The sequence below is a fragment of the Saccopteryx leptura genome, chromosome 9 (genome assembly GCF_036850995.1).
Source record: "Saccopteryx leptura isolate mSacLep1 chromosome 9, mSacLep1_pri_phased_curated, whole genome shotgun sequence".
Lineage (NCBI taxonomy): Eukaryota > Metazoa > Chordata > Mammalia > Chiroptera > Emballonuridae > Saccopteryx > Saccopteryx leptura.
In genome coordinates, this window is record NC_089511.1 from 89,583,633 (window position 1) to 89,602,547 (window position 18,915).

General features: G+C 50.8%; 1 protein-coding gene across 2 annotated transcripts; it reads right to left on the reverse strand.

Annotated features, from left to right (window-relative positions):
- Window positions 1-3,594: 3,594 nt before the first annotated feature.
- RBP3 (retinol binding protein 3) lies at window positions 3,595-14,243 on the reverse strand. Of its 2 annotated transcripts, XM_066349136.1 has the most exons (4): window positions 11,078-14,243; window positions 8,732-8,922; window positions 6,818-6,960; window positions 3,595-4,521 (listed from the first exon to the last, which is right to left on the reverse strand). In XM_066349136.1, the coding sequence occupies exons 1-4, from the start codon at window positions 14,171-14,173 to the stop codon at window positions 4,085-4,087; spliced, it is 3,867 nt and encodes a 1,288-aa protein (XP_066205233.1). In that variant the 5' UTR covers window positions 14,174-14,243; the 3' UTR covers window positions 3,595-4,084. The 2 variants fall into 2 exon arrangements, with proteins under 2 accessions (XP_066205233.1, XP_066205234.1); XM_066349137.1 differs by lacking the exons at window positions 3,595-4,521; window positions 8,732-8,922 and having other exon boundaries at window positions 6,846-6,960.
- Window positions 14,244-18,915: the final 4,672 nt, after the last annotated feature.

Consider the following 18,915-nt stretch of genomic DNA (forward strand, 5'->3'; position numbering starts at 1 on the left):
GGAGAAGACCCGAGAAGGTTACATAGCAGAGCAGTTGTTCCAGTTTCAGGCTGCAGTACAGAATTAGGGAAGAAGGCTGTGGTGAGTATTTAGGCATAGATCAGGGGTCCCCAAACTACAGCCTGCAGGCCGCATGCGGCCCCCTGAGGCCATTTATCCGGCCCCCACCGCACTTCCAGAAGGGGCACCTCTTTCATTGGTGGTCAGTGAGAGGAGCATAGTTTCCACTGAAATACTGGTCAGTTTGTTGATTTAAATTTACTTGTTCTTTATTTTAAATATTGTATTTGTTCCCGTTTTGTTTTTTACTTTAAAATAAGATATGTGCAATGTGCACAGGGATTTGTTCATATTTTTTTTATTAACAACAGTCTGGCCCTCCAACAGTCTGAGGGACAGTGAACTGGCCCCTGTGTAAAAAGTTTGGGGACCCCTGGCATAGATCTTGGACCCCAAGACAGTGGAGGAGAATTGTAGGTGGGCGTAGAACAGAGTAGTGTTAACTCAAATAACTCTTCTTGGGTCCTGATGATTGTGTGAGCACAGGGCAGAGGGGTAGAGAGGCAGAGGGCAAAGAAGAGAAAGTCAGAGGTGGCTCCCAGATCACTGACCTGATTTTTGGAGAGAGGTTTGACTGTGTGCAAAATGGGGATCTGGAAGCAAGGGCAGGCCTTGGCCAGGCAGTGGTGGGGGGACGGAAGGGATGAGTTCACACTGTGACATGGAGAGTTTAAGGGGCCTGCAGTCACCAGAGCAGAGGCTGCGCGGCAGCTGTTGCCCACTGGGCTCTGCCACGAGAGAGATCCTGGTAGGACCTTGTTTTCCTGTCTCCAGTCTTCTGTTGCTAAGCAGGTAACAGTGCAAGACGCCTGGCAACAGGATTGTTGATCCTTTTCACCTGCTGTGCTTAGGACTTGAGCTTCTCTCTCCTCAGTTCCTCTTCCAAGTGCAGGCCCAAGGCCTGTTCATAATGTGCTGGACACAGTAGGGTCTTTGGAACCAGATGGATGTGGGCTCACATCTCATCCACTCCCTCCCCAGCAGCCCAGACAGTGTACTTTGTTGTAAGAAAACAAGGCCTGTGGCTGGTTGAAGTAGAAAGGAATGTCTTAAGAGGAGCCTGGGCTGCCCCCAATGTTGGATAGTCAGACTGGAGACCCAGGTCAGACTACGGGTAGGGACAAAGAGCTACTCAGTGGGACCAAAGCCATGATCAGGCAGGAGGACCCTGAGTAGGGGTACAAAGGTATGGCTTTACTCACTGAGTATCTGGGCACTGCGGCTGCCTGATTCCCTGGGTCACTTGCTCCAGATTTAACATCTAGTACAGGAGCCTCTGATTGACTCAGGCAGGACTATATGCCTAAACCTTGCCTTCAGGGAGCTGGGAAAGTAGGCTTCTAGATTGTTCAACTTCATAGTGGGAAAGGGTGACAGGTGACATTGTCTGGGCATTAAATTAACTCACATAATCTTCTAGCACCCAGAGGTGCTATTATCTCTCCTATTGCAAAGATGAAGAAACTAAGGCCCAGAGAGGTGAAACAAATTGCCCAGAGTTATACAACTGAGAAATGGCTGGACTACCTTCCTACCTCATTAGCCTGGAACTGGATCCCGGGCTCCCAACTCCCCCCCTGCTTCTTGGTAAGTCTGTTTCCACAGGGTCAGATAGGGACTGAACATCCTAAGGGGGTGCAAATGCTGGACAGATGTCCATTGTGCTAGACGTGAGGCCTCCTAGGGATGATTGAGCTTTCCTGAGTCTCACTGACTCTAGCGGAGATGATCATACTGGCTGAGCCTGTGCTGGGAAGCGCAGGAAGAGGAACGAGGCACATCACCCAGCCTGTGAGCTTCTCTGCTACCTCCCCTCTTTAGGACCCACCAGAATCTTTGTGTCTGTAACCCTTCAACACTCATCCACACTTTAAATACAATAAACTGTTAGAAATGCCAGCAGAGCAAATCAAGGAAATTCAAAGGACAGGACGGTAAAACCCATGGAAAAAAATTAAACTACCACTAATGATCCTTAAGGTATGTCTAGTGACTCAATTGTGTGATTTACCTTATTTATTTTATTTTTGAAATAATGACTGAAGTATTTGAAAATAATGTTATGCACTCATTATAAGGATTTAAGAAAAAAGAGAATAAAGTTAAAATATCACCCTTGCTTCAATGACCTAGAGGAATTATTGTTTGATGTAGGTGATTATCAAATAGCCATATATATATATATAGTGTGTGTATATGTGTGTTGGGGGGAGAGAGAGAAGGAAAGAGAGAATAGAGAACCCCTAGGATGTAAGCATATCAGGGGTATCACCTATTTTCCAGGATATTAATAGGTCTAATGAAGAAATAGGTGAACTTGCAGCATATGATACTGCTAAAACTCAATCATGCACTTCATCTTTTTTGAATTCAGCAGAAGGACAGGGACTGAAGTGAAATCTTGCATTCCATTTGGACTTGCCCATTTAGACAAGTATAGTTCAATGTTTTCCAGTGGCAAAACTCTTCGGTATTGGTGGTGGCCCAGCAGTGCACCCAGATTTCACAGTTCTTTGGGGTCTGGGAAGGATGCTGGTAAAGTCAGTTCAGTGCCCTGGGGGAAGCAGCTGCATCTTGGACTCAACAAGGAGCAAAGCCAGAAGGCACCAGTACCATCCTTATTCAGACATCTTGGAAACTGGGGCTCCAGCTGTGGGAGCTGGGGTTCCCTCTGCTCATTCAGCCTCACCCCACCCTGCTTTGGACAGCATCATAGAGGTCTATTACTTTTGGGTCCCTGGTGACTCTAATAAAAGCAGGTTGCATGGCTTCCCAGGCACCAGCCAGGGACCTCATTGACCCAGGTCAACCCTGAGCTTCTCATCACCTTCTGAGGCTTGTTTAACTTTGGAAGAGATCTTGGGGTCTGCATGCGACAAGCTTCTCACCCTGTTAGTAGGGGGCCTTGTCACCAGAGCCAGCATGGTTACAGGCTGTCCTTGAGTAAACAGCGCTGGCACCAGACTGTTGTCCAGGACTGTTTTCCTCTCTGCAGCAGCTAGGCATGTCCGATGCTGCATGCATCTAAGGTTAGGGGCCTTGGCAGAGAGGGAGGACAAGGGCGTTGGAGAAACGTGTGAGGGAAAGACAGACTTGCTACGCAGAACTTGATTGGGAGGGGTAGGGGCAGAGAGCAAAGGATCCTTAGTGATCTGGACTTCTCTGCAAGTGTTTGAGGGCTGCCACCTGAGGAAAATTAGAACTTGCAGCACGATGTTCAATTGTGTTCACAGGGTATCCATCTTATGCACCAGGCACTGAAATTGGTGATGGGCAGTAGGAGACAAAGCTGAGCAGGACAGCTCTTGCCCTCGAGGGAGACACAGCAAGGTGGGGACAGAAATGCTCCTAGGGCAGAGTGGGACAGGGGCTCTAACAGGGAAGATGCGGTGTAGCATTGGCAAAGCAGGAGCAGTGTTCTAGGGGAAATGCAGGCCCCTTATCTCTGGGCCTGAGCTGTCCTACACAAGAGCCACCAGCTACGGATGGCCACTGAGCATTAGACGTGTGGCACACGAGAAAGGGAATGTACTGTAAGATTTCAAAGACTTTATACAAAAAACATCTCATTCATTAATAATTTTTATATTGACTTTGTAGTGAAATGAAACTACTGTGAATAGTGTGAGTTAAATAAATTATATTGTTGAAATTAATTTCATCTGTTCTTTTTTTACTTTTCTAAATGTTGCTACAATAGAATGTAAATTGACCCATGTGCCTGGCATTCTGTGGCTCACCTTATAAACTGATGGGACAAAGCTATTCTAGTTGACAGCCCTGATGGGACAGGGCTGGCGATTAAGAAGCACGGGTGGGGGTAGGTCTGGACTTCACTTGCCTCCCGGACACCCCCCCCCCCCAAAAAAAAAACAAACCCAACTATTACAGAGAAACTCCTTAGGTTTCCAAACAGAGAGGAAGTTGGATGTCGTGATGAGCCCGGATGGATGAGCTCCAAGGGTACTTCCAACTCTAAGCCTAACCAGAGCTCAGCAGGCTCCTCTCCTGCCTCTCAGAGCCCTCAAGCGAGACCAAGTATCTGAGCTCCCTCGGTGAGTGGCCCAGACGTCTCACCTGCCCCAGAGCTCTGCACACGGAGTCTCTCCAGGGGGCCCTGCTGGCCGGGGCTCCGCCTCGCACGCCTCAGCATGTGCTGGAGCATCTCCGTGGCTCTGGTGAGGGCTGCTTCCGCAGGGACAGCCACGTGGGGCGCCACACCCACTCCTTCCCAGGAGCTGCCATCCGCAGCCCCCACCGAGCGGGCCGTGGGGATGGTGATGTAGAGGTGTGTGTCATCCACGTGGTAGGTTTGTGGAGGCTGGCAGCCCCCGCTGGTCACCTCCCCGATGACCAAGGCGCGGCCCAACCTCTTCATGATGTAGGTGAATTCCTCTGCAGCACCCGCCGTGACACCGCTGGTCAGAATGACCACGCTCTTCTTGGAGCCGTAGCGCTCACCTGCAAAAGAGAAGGCCCTTCAAGATGGGGAGTCAAGCGACCCCCTCCCAGGATTTTTCCATAGCGTCTGAACCTATGGAGAGGAGAGCCTGGGATGCAGTTCTGCATCCTTGTGCTGAGCCCAGTTTCTGCGTCTGAAGGAGGGATGAGAACCGGTGCGTGGTCTTGAGCATGCCGGTGCTTCAGAGCCCGCTCACTCCCATGCAGATTCTTTTATCATCGAGTAGTGGGCTTGACTCTTCCGAGAAAAAGGCATGTTTCCTTAGTAATAATAAAAATAGCTAAGCTGATCAGACCCGTTTTTCATTTTGGACCCTCAGAAGAGCCAAATTTGTGACTTGACCATCAGCCTTTGGTACAGTGATGTCCAATAGAAATGAAACGTGAGATAGAATGCAAGCCACAGATGCCATTTTAGGTTTCTTAGTAGCTGCATTAAATAGGTTAAAAAAAACAGATGAAATGTATTTTAATAATGTGTTATTTAACTCAGTATAGCCAAAATATATTCATCTCAAACATGTCACTAATAAAATTATTTTAAATCCTTTTTTTTCATAAAATATCTTCAGATCCTGACATTTGCTTTGCTCTTTGCTTATCACAATCACATGAGCCACATTTTCATGCTCACAGGCTCTCTTATTGACGTCAAAAGTCCTGGGACTACATGATTTGCAGATCGGAGTCTATTTTTAAGTCCTCGTCTTGAATGTCTATTTGAATTTAGAATTTACCTTGTTCTGATTTTTGTTTACATTTTGCAATATCTTTGAATGTGTGTACTGGGAGGTTCTCCCAAAATGCTAGTGTAATACGAAAATGTACAAATGAACATTTCAGGGTGCTTTTCTGGCCATATGCACACCCCCATTGGTCTCCCAGCATTCTTTTGTGGATGGGAGTAAAGGTTCCTTGGTTTTGGGCACTGGGCAAAGGGGATGGAGTGAGACTGCCCACTAGCGACAGGGCTGGGAGGGTCATAGCTCTATAAAGCATAGCACCTGCGCTGCTCCTCTGGTCACTGCTCTGGGTGTAGGGCAGTTAACGGAGAACTTTCTTTAGGCCCGTAAGCTGAGCTGCTACTGGGAGTTCAGGTAAACTGAGCACTAGAACCCCTGTGGGGTCTGGTGATGGGCAGGGGCTCCTTCTAGTTCTGCATTTGTCTTGCAGGCCAATAGGTATAGTGGGGAGAATGGGAAGCATTTTGGTTTTAGACAAACTTATATTTAAGTTTTGGTGCTTTCACTTATTAGCTGATAGTCTAATAATAAGCAGGATAGTCTACTCAGTAGAGATTCATTTTCCTCCTCTAGAAAAATGGGCATAATGGTCCAAGTTGTGCAGGGATTAAAGATCATATGTGCAAAGTGCATAGCAAAGAACAGAGTCTTTATATTTGTGGGTAAAGAAAAAAAAAGGACCATAGACTAAACCTGACAAGCCTGCGTAGTCTCTGAGCCTTGCAGACTCAGAGACCTAAAGTAACCACACAGGATGGTCTGAAAGTAAAACTTTCTTGAGAACAGTTCATGGTGGGTAGTCCTGTCCTAGGGAGGTATTGTTCTCTAACAAATGCTTACCTTAATTGAGCCTATCTGTTGTTTTTTTGCATTTAAAATAATGTTCCTGATGACATGTCTTTGAAATGTAGGGTCATCTTCTTTCCCTACCCCTCAGGGCAGACATCCCACCAGAGCGAGAGCCACAAACCCACTCATTTTTATTATTTTCATGTTAATATAACTGTTAACTATCTTATGCCTGCCTAAGTAAAAGAAGTTTCAGTATGTATATGCATTTTTTAAGACTTTATTTCTCTTCATTTTAGAGAGGAGGGGGGGGGGAGAGGGAGAGAAGGGAGGAGGACCAGGAAGAATCAACTCCCATATGTGCCTTGACCAGGCAAGCTCACAGTTTCAAACCGGCAGCCTCAGCATTTTACTTTTTATCCAACCCCAGAAGTTTCCTTGCTTTGCTTCCTTCCGCTGCCTTCCTAATCTATCACCAATCAACTTCATGTAACCCCCTTACATCTTCCTCTTTGATTCTAATGCATAAAACAAGTAGTAAAACTATCGTTTTTCCAGAGCATTTTCTCAATCCATTGAGATTTTGCTTCCTGGCAATTGACAGTCTGGCTCAAGTAAACTCAAAAAATTCTTGCAGGTTTGGAAGTTTCTTGAGTTGACATATTCCACTTACTATTACTTATACCTGAACCCCAAGCTGTCTTTTCCTCATTTTCCAGAAGATTTTAGAACGAGAACAGAAAGAAAGAGGCTGCTGCACATACCTGCCAGCCGGGTGTGGGTCCAGAGCTCAATGACAGAGTCATTGGGCCGGCTGTAGATCTTGTCCAGCAGAACAGGAGGGCCTTCGTCAAAGAAGTAGGAGCACAGGGCAGAGATGGAGGACATGGGGCCACCGATGTTGAACCTAAGGAAAGGGAATATGGGTCACTGAGAGCATCTCTCACAGTGAGGCCCTTGGTGCCCCCTGGGAGGCCTGGCCCTTTCTCTGGGCAGGGTTCTTATTGCAGGCAGCTCAGTCTAGTGCCCCTTCCTCATCCCACAGAATTCATTGGTCAGAGTTTCCCAGAGTACAGATCACTTGAAAACAAGAGACTTTGTGGTTAAATTCATTTAAAATATACTGCATACCATACCCGCCCCTTCTGATACATTGTATGATACATACTGTATATGCTACATTGAAGGCTCTGACAAGTCCTGCAGTCAGGAACTTGATAAATTTTACCCACTTACTGACCATGGACTGCTCCCCTGCTTGCGAGTGCATGTGAATAGAACACATCTTGGAAATACTGTCTTCCCCAGTCGTATTCTCAATATTTTCACAAAACCCACTAGGTGTCTTAGGTGTGGTGTTTTCATGAGGCAATTAGTGCGACAAAGTGCTCAGAGTTGTGAAATGGCATGAGAAGTGAGGGAGACTGCGCCTGTCCCAGGCCACTTAGATTTGCCCGTGTCACAATCTTACTGGGTTTCTGTCTCTTCATCTGGGAAACAGAGTGCAGGGCTGGTCGTGTGTTAGCAGCCTCTTCTGGTTGACGGTCTAGGATGGCCTGGCTGGGTTTGGGCACCATGACCTCAGCATTTGAACCTTCAAACCTAGAAGGGTCTTTAAGCAAAGCACGCTTGTAGGCTGGGCCTTCTTTTATTAAAAAAAATGTGGATGGTGCAATTAAGTAGATAGGGACTTAGCATGGAGGGCATTCAGATGTTTTATAGAGCATTTGAAGAGTGACAAGGTTAGAGGTACACACAGGAGCCCCCAAGCTCAAGTTCTGGGTACACACTGGAGCCCTGGGAGAAAGTTTCTCTTCCCAGGGATAGGAACCAGCCTCTGGGATCCAGAACCATCCAGTGATGGCTAAGAACCATGAGAATGTTGCGGGCCAGCTACCTGAGCTGGATGCTCCAGTTCAGCCAATCCCAGCAGCATCTGTCTAGCAGCCTGCTGGTGAACTGGGGAGTCAGTGGGAGCCTAATCCTCGCCACTGCTTTAGGGAAATCTTCTACCTCCCCCTGTTCTATGGGGGACACACACCTCTATCAGACACACGTTTACAGAAGCAGAAGGGAGGTGACCAGCTGAAAGCATCCCTTCAACAAACATTTTGGGAGGCAAAGAATTCTTTTTGCAACAACAGTGGCAAATTGGTAAATTTTCTCTGGGGGGGCTCTGGCTTTATGATTCTCAGGACCTGAGTGGTGTGGGTTGATTTGGTATGACATGAACCACAACTACAGGTGGAGATCTTGTTGTCATTTGGCCTAATGACATGAGATGATGCCTGTCAAATATGCATTGGGCTTTGCCCCTGGAGTTTTGAACTTAGGAGAGCTGTGTTGGGACACTGGAGTCAGTGTGCTTCATGTTTCCCTTCTCTCCTCCTCTTCAAGGAACCCCATGACTGGGCACACTGAGGAGCCCCGACTAGCTCTGTGCTTCTCAGCCTGGAGTGCACACGGGGATCATCAAAGTAGCTTTAAAAATCCATCAGTGCAGGAGTCTCACCTAGCCAATTATACTAGAACTCCCAGGCTACCAGGCCAGAGCCCTGACACCCGCTTGAGGTGACCTAGTCCTTTGCAACTCTCATGCTGGGTCCTAGGGTCCCCTTTCCTCTCTACTGGGCCTGCAACTTTGTCTTCTAAGAAGCGCTGACTCCGAGCCCACTGACCTCATGTCAATAATCATGGCATTTGTGTGTACAATCTTCTTCCAGACATGCTCCACCAGCAGCTTGGAGACCTGGGTAAGCAGCTCACAGTCCCCAAACATGTCAAACCGCAAGTAGCCAATGTTGTCTTCAAATACGTTAGTGTGGAAGGAGAACTTAATTAGGTCTTCAAAGGCTTCAGGGGAGGGGATCTGAAAGATTGAGAGGTCTGACTCAGTGTCAGCAGAGAAGCAGAATTTAGAGCTTGGAGAAGTGGACCCTAAAGACTTCCTTCATACCAAGAGAAACATTAAGGGTACACAAAGGGAACCAACATTTCTGAAGAAGGTAGCCGGTACAGAATCTTTTCTGACGGTGCTAGGAGGTTATGAGGACGGTAACCCTGGGTTATGAAACCATGTGTGGTTGGCAGCCTCCTTACCAAGGGTGCTCATGTGTGCCAACCCCATTCCCTGGTGTCCAGAGCTGAAAGGCCCAGTCATGGTCACCATTCTGTCTACCCTGGCTGCACCAGACTCTTCTTAATGTCCCTAAGCTCATATTCCTCCTCCCCTGGGGCAGGGAGGGATGACATCAGCAACTGGGCCCCTCACTCTACCAGGGGCCTGACCTTTGAAGCACTCACTATCAGCCTCATGGCCACCATGTAGGTAGAGGAGTCAATTAATCACAGTCTTTTTAATGAGGAACTGAAACACACTGTAACTAACTAGCTTTCCCAAAGTCACAGAGCCAAGAAGCAGTAGAGCCAGACTCTGAATCCACATGTGACACCATACTATGAACTCTGACCAGCCTGGAATAGCATGAGCCCCCAGTTTGAATCTGGAGGCACGGTGAGCCTACACAGGACAGGCACAGACTGGGCACCCCCATCATGCAGGGCCTCCCCCTTTCTCTTCAAAGTGGCCAGAAAGCCACAGGCTCTGTGGGCTGGACTGAGGGCAAGGTGCCATCAGGGATGCTACTGCTGACCAGGACACCCAGCCTGCAGGTCACACCCTTAGTAACCAGCTGCATCCTCCCAGGCGTCGGGTCCTGTTTCTGTAACATAGAATGGCAATTCTGTGTTAGATGCTTTTGGTGCCCTTACCTGCCCACCTCTGATTTCAGCTGACTGGCTCTGCCTCCAGCACACCCCTATGTTTTTTCACTCGCTGCTTCAGAACCTTCTCCAAGCTTCCTCAGGGTTGGAGGGAGATCATGTCCCCTGGGGAACCTTCAGCCACAAGAGAACAGGGGCTGCACAGGGATAGCCCCGGGAGAAATTCCGCACACTTGTCAGGTTCCTGCGAGCCAGTGATGCACCACTAACCTGTCAGTTCTTCCTCTTTCCCTCCAACTGTTCCTGCTCCCACATAAACTGCCTACACCCAAGCCCTGTCTCAAGCCCTCCTTTTAAGGGACACTAAGATATCTGCTTCCCTGAATACGCAGTGAAACCATAGATGATAAAGGATGTAGGGAGATGTTTTAAGTGCTGCTCCACATGGAGCTCTTAGAGCTGGGAGCCCTGGGTGCCTCTCATGGCTGACCTTGGCCACTGGTCTGGAGAACTTGCCTTCACACGCCCAGCAGCAGGGCTCTGCAGCACTGACCCACCTCTCCAGGGCTTTCTGAAACATCCATGCTGGCTTCAGATGTGGTGACCACAATAGCCTGGCTCAGAATGTTCCATCCAGCTGGCCCTGGGGTCAGGCCCCACGCCCACTGAGTGCCGCTCCTTCAGGACGCAGTGCTTTGCACTGTGGGAGGGGTGGGGGAGGCAGCGGGTATCTCACCAAGAAGAACTCACTGCTGAGGCTCCCTGGACTGTGCTCTACCACCCCTGACCACTCCAAGGCCAGTGTCCAGGCTCCACACTGTCGCTCCAAAGCACTGTGGGGTCAGGGCCTCTCCCTGCTTCCCTGTCTCCATTCCCTCAACTCATGCATGCAAACTGTGAACCCCTGAGGCAAGCAGGTGGTATGAACACAAACTCACATTTCCAGAGGAGGAAATTGTGACCTCCTGTGACTTACTGGCACTTTTTCCCGACACAGTCAGTGAGGAGCCCTGCAAACACTTGTCTTCCACCCAGACAAGAGTGCAGCTCCTTCTATACCCAGGGCTTTTTGAACTGCGTTCCTGTGGATATCAGTTTTCTACAGAGGTGCTCAGGGACCCCATGAGCATAGGAGTGGATGGGATGACAGAGTGAGAGAGAGAGAAAAAAATGTAACTGGTAAACATTAACATGAAAACAAGTCTAGAAGCCATTGTCTTGCACCATGCACGCTGGATGAGCAGACAACGGGTCAACTCCCTTCTGGAACCATACTGGGCCAAGTCTACCTTGTATCTCACCTGCATGGGTACAATCCCAGGAATGCGGTCCTTGGCATCCTCAGGGATATGGGCTGTCTTCAGGTGTGGGTCCCCAGATAATACCTGCAGGTCAGCCCCCAGCATCTCAGCCAGGGCTCCTTCAGAGGTCACTCTTGCATAGCGGCTCTGCAGATGGTTTAGCTTGGCAGCCATCTTGGCCCCGAGATCAGGGGAGGCATAGTTATCGGCGACCAGCTTCCTGGTTGTCTGCAGCACAGTGGGCACCTTGGCACGCAGGGTCACGATGTTCTGGGCGGTGGAGAGGGCTTCGCTCATGGGCACGGTGATGTCGGGCTCTACCCCAGCCAGGTCCCAGGGCTCACTTGTGCTGGCGCTGAGGGCCATCTGTGTGGGCATGGATGCATACAAGGGGCTGCTGCCTACCTGGTAGATGCCCACTGAGAGAGCCCCTCCAGCTGTGGGCTCCCCAATGACTGTGGCTCGGTGCAGGTCCTGCATGGTGTGGGCAAAAGCCTCAGCTGCTGACCCGCTTGTGTGGCTCATCAGGATGTAGAGGTCCTTGTGGACACCATAGCGCTGACCAGCCACCTGGGGCAGGGTCCATACTTCAGTGACCCTGGAGGTGGCCCTGTCGAAGACAGAGTAGAGGTGCCGACGGGGCTCTGCCTCAAAGAAGTAGGAGCAGAGCAGGGGCACCACTGTGGTGTAGCTGCCAGAGTTGTAGCGCAGATCGACAATCAGCGTGGCCGTGTCCACCAGCCTCTGCCACACCAGCTGCACAAGCTGCAGCCCGATGGCCTTCACCGTCTCCAGCTCAGCCATGGCATCAAAACGCAAGTAGCCCAGCTGGCCAGGAAGCACCTCTGTCTTGAACAGGGCCTCAATGAGGTAGGAGAGTTCCTCGGGGGAGAAAGCAGCAGGGGCTGGCGGGGGCATCTCCTCTGCGGCCAGTTCGCCTGGACTGTGGAACACCAGAAGACGGTGGTCCCCAGACATCTCCTGCAGGTCAGCCGTGAGCTGGGAGGCCAGGGACTCCAGGTCCACTGCCGTGCGGTAGGCCCCCTGGGCCAGCTTGGCTCGTAGCAGGTCTCCTGTCTGCCCAACGACCTCTGGCCGTGCATAGTGGGCCTCCAGCAAGCGCCCCGTGCCCTCGACCAGGGCCCCTAGGCTGCGGTGGAACTCGAGCACCTCCTGGGCTCGGCCCAGGGCATCCTCGGCCAGCACAATGGCATCGGGCACCACCCCACCCCCCAGCCAGCACTCGCCATGGTTGTCGATGAAGGTGAGCACGGGCACTGTGAGTGCCAGGCTGCCCTCTGGGGTCTCCAGCAGGGGCACAGTGCGAGCATGGAGCAGGCAGCCTGCGGTGATCTCTCCCACCAGCGTGGCCCAGCCCAGGGACTGCATGAGGAAGGCCAGCTCCTCGGCTGCGGTGGCGGTGCGGTGGCTGGTGAGCAGGTACACCCCGCGCTGGGAGCCGTAACGCTGCCCCAGCAGCTTGCTGTGGCTGAAGTGCTCCTGCGTGACGTTGGTGTGCCGATCGTAGGTGGTAAAGAGGCGCACGGGGCTGGTGTCAGGACCCTGGAAGTAGGACAGCAGTAGGGGCACAGCGGTGGACGGTCCCCCAGGGTTCTGGCGCAGGTCCATGATGAGGTGCTCTGTGTCCTGCAGAGGCTCCCACACCTGGCGCAGGATGTACGGGCCCAGTGTCTCCAGCACAGAGGCATCGGCAAACCTGTCGAAACGCAGGTAGCCCACGTTGCCTGGTAGCACCGACACCTGGAACACAGAGTTCACCAGGGCCTGCCGGGCAACTTCATCCTCAGGCACTTTTGGGGCCACTTCCAGGGGGTCATCAGCTCTAGCTTCAGGCCCAGAAGGAGTTTCTTTTTGCTTGACGGCCCTCACCAGGAGCCTTGGGTCCTCGGACACAGCCTGCAGACCAGTGTTGAGCTTAGTAACCAGATCCTCCTCAGAAACTACTGTGGAGAAGTCCATGCTGGCCAGGTGGTGCAGTAGGGAGGGCACGCGGTCCACCAGTGTGTAGTAATCCTGCAGGGCCTCCTGCAGGCGCCTCATGACTCCCGGCAGCGCCCTGCGCAGTGTGAGAATGGCCAGGGCCTTCTCTAGGGCCTGTTCTGCTGGTGTCCCCACACAAGGCAGCACCCCACTGCCTTCCCACATCTGGCTTCCCCCTCCCAGGGGCCCCAGGGACCTGGAGACAGGCACGGTCAGGAAGAAATCGGACTGGCCTATCCTCAGCTTCTGGAGGTCCAGGGCACCCCCCACAGTTCGCTCACCTACCACAATGGCCCTGCGCATCTGCTTGAGGATGTAAGCAATGTCCTCAGCCACTCCTCCAGTGTGGCCACTGGTAAGGACCACCACATCCTTATCAGCACTGTACCTCTCTCCCAGGACCTGAGGCAGGGTCCAGATCTCCGTGGTCGTATTGGAGGGGCGGTCATAAATGGTGTCCACATGCAAGACCGTGCTTCCTGGGTGTAGGTAGGAGATGACGTAGGGAATGCCGGAAACATGGCCCCCAGTGCAGCGCCGGAGGTCCAGGACCAAGGCAGAGGTGCCCAGGAGCTTCCTCCAGACACTGGCTACCAGGAAGCCCCCGAGCTTGCTTGCCACCTCCTGGCTGGGGATGTCGTCCACCCGCAGATAGCCCACATTACCCTCCAGAACGTCGTGGCGGATGCCCTTCTGCAGCCGGGCAAGCGCTTCCTCTTGTGTAAGGTTGGTGAGTGCTGAGACTTGCTGGGGAGCTGAAAGGGCACTGGGCTCATAGGAGATGACCAGGTGAGGGTCATTCAAGGAACTCTGCACCCCTGCTGTCAGGACACGAGCTAGTGTCTGAGGGTCTGAGATGCCCAGGATCTCGCGACTCTTGATAGCTTGCTCGATGGCTTCCTGCATCCCCATCAAGTTTTCCGGAAAGCAATAGTTATCCAGGAGGACCTTGGCCATGTCCAGTACCAGGCTTGGCTGGAAGAAGTGTGTGGGGCCAGCCAGGCCACAGAGCAGCGTAGACAAGAACAGGACCCATTCTCTCATCATGGGGACCCAGAAGGAGGGCTGGCTCCTACACAAAGCTCTCTTGACCATGCAGAAGGCCACAGTGCTGCTTTGTGTGTCTACCTTCCTTCCCTGTCCTTCTCAGCGGGCAGACAGAAGGTCTGAGGCTAAACGTGGAAATTGGGGTGCGGCTTCCTCCTCCGGTAAGCCTTTAATCCTGTCTAATTCAAGCTCATCATCCCTGGGGGCTGGGCAGAAGAGGTGGTTTGACCCATGTTGAATCTCATCTTGCTTTGTCACCTCTGGGCACAATATTTTTAATAATGACCATTTATTTTGTGTCCCTGCCCCATGCCAGCACTATGCTCCATGCTGTATAGGCTGATAGTGTTCCTTGCAAAATGGAATTATTCACTGGCAAGTAAATAGTGTTTCCCCACTACATTGGGTGATACATGGCTCTGGAAGTAGGTAGAATTTTTTGGAGGTCTGATTCTGCCACTCTTTGCTCTGTGGCTTTATTGTATAATTAAATGAAGAAAGATGTATAAAGAACTTCATAGTTTCAAGCCAGAAGAAAGCACTCAATTACTGGTAGAGATATTATCTACTCTGTGAGATATTATCTCTGTCTTACAGCTAAAAAAAGAGTTTAGTAGGTGTGTGTGTGGGGGGTATGGGGGTGGAGAGGAGAAGCCTGTGGGGCTTGACTTGAAGTTGATTCCTGAGTCCCACTCATGCCTCCAGGGAGCCAGCACAGTCCTCCTGACAGCTCTCAAATGATCAGAATGACATGTTTTCACTTCAGTGTGGGGCTTGATGAGTGAGGAGGGGACGTGCCTTCCAGACATCACAGAATCAGTGATGCAAGTCAGGTGAAGTTAGCTCCGAGATCCAAAAAGCATCCATTCTCCTGTTGGCTGAGTCCTCAGCCCCCAGCCCACTGCTCACAGAGAGAAACGAGTAGTGGAAGTTGGGTTCCTGTGGTCCCAGGCTCCACTGGCATCCAGAGCACCCGCCCCCTGCACGGAGCATGTGAGCCAGTCCCAGGGGAAGTAGCAGCTGGACTCTCAAGTTCCCAGTTTCTGTTCCTTCACATGGAAGTGATATGGGTCCTCCTAGAACCTAGAACCCATGTTTTGTCTTTGCATACCCCCAGAAACAGGCATTTCTCTCACTAAATAGATGAGACAACTGTGGCTTAGAGACAGCCACTGCTCTAAGCACGGTCACACAGCTGGGGAGGAGCCCTGGGAAGGTGGCCTGGCCCTGCTCCTCAAACTTCACCCTGTTGTCTGCAGCACACATTTCTGGGGCTGTGCAGACAGAAGGCAGTCAGAGGAAGTGGTGCTAGAAATGGAGGTGAGGGGCTTTCTCAGCGCACTTGAGAGCCACAATCTGCTCTCTGGAAATTATCTGAGGATGTTTACCAAGTGGTTTATAAAGTCCAAAGAGGTCAATTAGCTAAAAGAAACATATTTTTAGCTCATTAGGATTTGTTTAATGCCCAAGTGACATATGGTCACATCACTCCACCGTTTGTAGCCAATGAAGTAAGCCTGATTTATAATAATAAAAATATCTCCTTAGTCCTTTCTGGGAAGACTGGTCCTTCCATTTCACCTTTACTTGGGGAGTCACAGCTCTGAGCATAGCTCTAAGTGTATTTGAGTTTAAGTCATTGTGTCGACATACTTTTTTTATTTTTGGGAGGACAGGAATGCATGTTAATAATGTCTTAAGAGCCTGACTACCTGTTTTCTAAAATTTTAATTTCTACCAGCCATTTTTGAAACTTCAGTTCTTCCACGTCCATACCATGCCAGTCTTCTGAGGGTGTTTCCATTGCTGCTTGACCCCTGACAGAGGCTCTGGGCCAGGAAGGGTGGGGTGGAGCGTAACCAGAGTAAACGCTCTCCTGGGACTCTTACTACAGTGCAGTTGTAAGGCAGGGTGTCCAGAGCTGTTGCTGTGATATGATTTAGGTGGATGGCTGAGAGCCTTGTGGAGGAGAAATGAAACTAGAGTTCATTGCAAGTCACTGGGGTGCCTAAGTTAGATAGTTCCTGAGAGGAGAGGCAACCTGTCCTCCTTGGGTGTGTCCTGAGCTCAGTGGGAGAAAATTTTGTCCCTAGAGTTCTCCATTCTCTCTAAGAGCCCCGGGTGTCCTGGCTCCCAGGTGGCAGGGGCTGAACAAGTCCCAGAAGGAGACCCACCTGCAGTCTTCTTGTCTTTAGGCTTTGTTATAAAGACAATGCTCAGCTCATATGATGAGTATTGTCTTCCCCCTAGTCCTTCATGTTTCTATTTTATGGAACAGGTTATATAGAAGTAATATTATTTTAATTATTTGAGGAGGGAGAAGTATGGCTCTAGGCAAGGAAGGAGGGCTGGTTCTGTTATTTCATATTCCCACTGCTCAACCAGGTACGCTAGCAGTTTTGTGCCATTAAAGGAAAACAATAACTGAAGTTCTCCTATAATATAGGCTGTTCTGGCTGTCAATCATTCATATGACAAAGTGTTCACAACCCTAACGATGACATCATTTGCCTGTTAGAAGGCAGCGGGCACTGGAATTCTTGTAGGTGCAGCTCTCTCCAGTGGGCATGTGGCCAACTTGCTTTCTCTACAGGACGGAAACCTCTGGGAAGAACACGGTTGTCCTGTCTCGTCCCAGCAGCAAACACTTTCTGAGTTTATAGACAATGAGATTAAATGGTGTCCAGAGCCATCCTGGAGTTGAAGCACAGGCATGGAAGTTCTACAGAAGTTCTGGAACACATGATTTTCACAAGGAAATGGGAAAGTCATTTGCATCTGGAGAGAATTTGTGCCTAAGAAATTGTTTTTACTGGGAAGGTAACAAGGTAAGGATAGTAACCAAGGTCAAGTCAGATTCCTGCTGTCCAGATCCATGGGGCCTGCACAATATTTGTTCATAGGTGATGCCTTTTGTCACAGGCCTCATGCATACTCCTCATCTAAGGTGGTGTCTCCTAGGCTGCTATTGTCTTGTTGTGTGGATGAGGAAGCTGAGGCTAGGGGAGTTTACAGAGCTCACCCAAGTTCTCAGAGCTGGAGAACCTTGGGTCGGTGGAAGGAAGGGAGGACATCATCAGAGATTCTGCACCTGCTTACCTGGGATTCAGCTCCTATCTCTGTATCGCAACTCCAGGCGCGACTCATGGTGGGTGGAGGGGCAGCACCCACAGATGTGGACTTGTCCGTGCTCCCCACTGCATGCCCTATGCCAGCATGCCTGCCACCCTGGGCCTCTGCTTCCTCATCACCCTGCTGTAAGGACCACCTGAGATGATGGTGTAAAAGTTGTCTAGAACCTCTTAGATGGGACCAGATGCAGAGACCTCATTGGCAGGGATAGTAGAATTCTAAGGGACATTCTGGGAAGAAACTGATTGATGTCCAGGACAAAGAGAGCTGATCAGATGAGCTGGTTATGGAACACAAACCTTAGAATATGGAGAAAAAAGGTACAGATGGATATGACCTCCCACCTTTATGAGCCCAGCTCATATGGTTGTTCCTAAGTTGGGCTCAGAAAAGTGACAATTGCAGTAAGAACTCACCCGGCAATTTGTGTCTCGCAATTGGTAGAATTCTGGAAGAGGTGCGAGCCATGGTATTTAGTGACCCTGTTAATAGATTATTAACTGAAGGGAAGAGAGGGTGTCCTTCTCCTTCTCTAGTTACCAGTACCACATGGGTGCCTGGCTGAGCGGAGGATCCATGCAGGCAGGACAGGAGCCCAGGGGAGGGTAGTGCCTGTCTAGGAAAGCCTAGGCTCTGCCTGGTTCATGCCATAGCTTTGATTCTTCCTGCCACGGTGACTGTGGCCTTGACTTTGAGGGAGGTTTTAGAGCAGAGGCCAGTGCAGCAGAGAGAATGTAGGCTTGGTGTCATAACTGGGGTTCAAATGCTGGCCCTAGTCATTCCCGGCTAGTGGCCTTGAGCCAAATGAGGGGCCTTCACATGCCTCCATCTCCTTTTCATTTGTGAAAGTTGGGATGTAAACATCTATTATCATATGACTGTTGTCAGAACCACTGAGTGCAAGTTCCAAATGCAGCCTGGTGCTCGGGGTGCCCCAGTCTCCCTCTGCTGTCCAGCAGCCTCTCCGTGTCACTGCTCTCTCACTGTGTCTCTGTATCTGCCTGTGGGTTCTGCTCGCCATCCCTGAGACACTCTCTCCTAACTCCTGGTCCAGAGAGCAGGTCACACGAGGGGCACGGGACAGCCATCACTCTTGCAAACTCGTCACTTTGCTGTGCTTCAACTGCGTGATGGCGATCATATCACTGCCCTGATGTGACAAATGTGAACACACGTTAGGACACATGACAGATGCAGCCGTGAAATGGGGGCCATTAGGCAGAGGACTAACAGGCTGCATGACTGTCCATGGGAGGCACTGTTGCCCTCCAGCTGCTGGCTGTGGGCCCAGCGCTGGGGAGGCTGGCGGGGGATACGCAGGGCCGTGCAGTGGCTCCGGAGCACATTTCTGGGGGCACTCCTTGCACGCTCTGTTCCAGCATGCTCATCCACATCCGTTTGTCCTGGGCCACAGGTCAGCTCAGCCCTCCAGGAATGACCGATACCAGAGGCTCTGGGACCTTGTCCTGGGGGACTTGCTGCCATAGTGGGCTTAAGACAAGAGACTCTAAGGTCCCTATCACCGGCCAGTGACATCTGTGAGAGAGGAACACTCCAGGGCTGCTCAGAGCCAGAAAGAGCAGAACCAGAGTGTCAGGAAAGGGACTGAAGGGGGGTGACACCAGAGGTAGTCCCGGAGGAGGACTTGACTGATGCTG

What these genes read in the sequence shown, in the direction of transcription:
- RBP3 (XM_066349136.1), bottom strand. Translation starts at nt 14,173, where the DNA reads ATGGTCAAGAGAGCTTTGTGTAGGAGCCAGCCCTCCTTCTGGGTCCCC. An exon ending in GCCATGATTATTGACATGAG is followed by an intron (nt 6,961 to 8,731) that starts GTCAGTGGGCTC and finishes CCCTTTCCTTAG; the next exon opens with GTTCAACATCGGTGGCCCCA. An exon ending in GACCCACACCCGGCTGGCAG is followed by an intron (nt 4,522 to 6,817) that starts GTATGTGCAGCA and finishes TCTCTTTTGCAG; the next exon opens with GTGAGCGCTACGGCTCCAAG.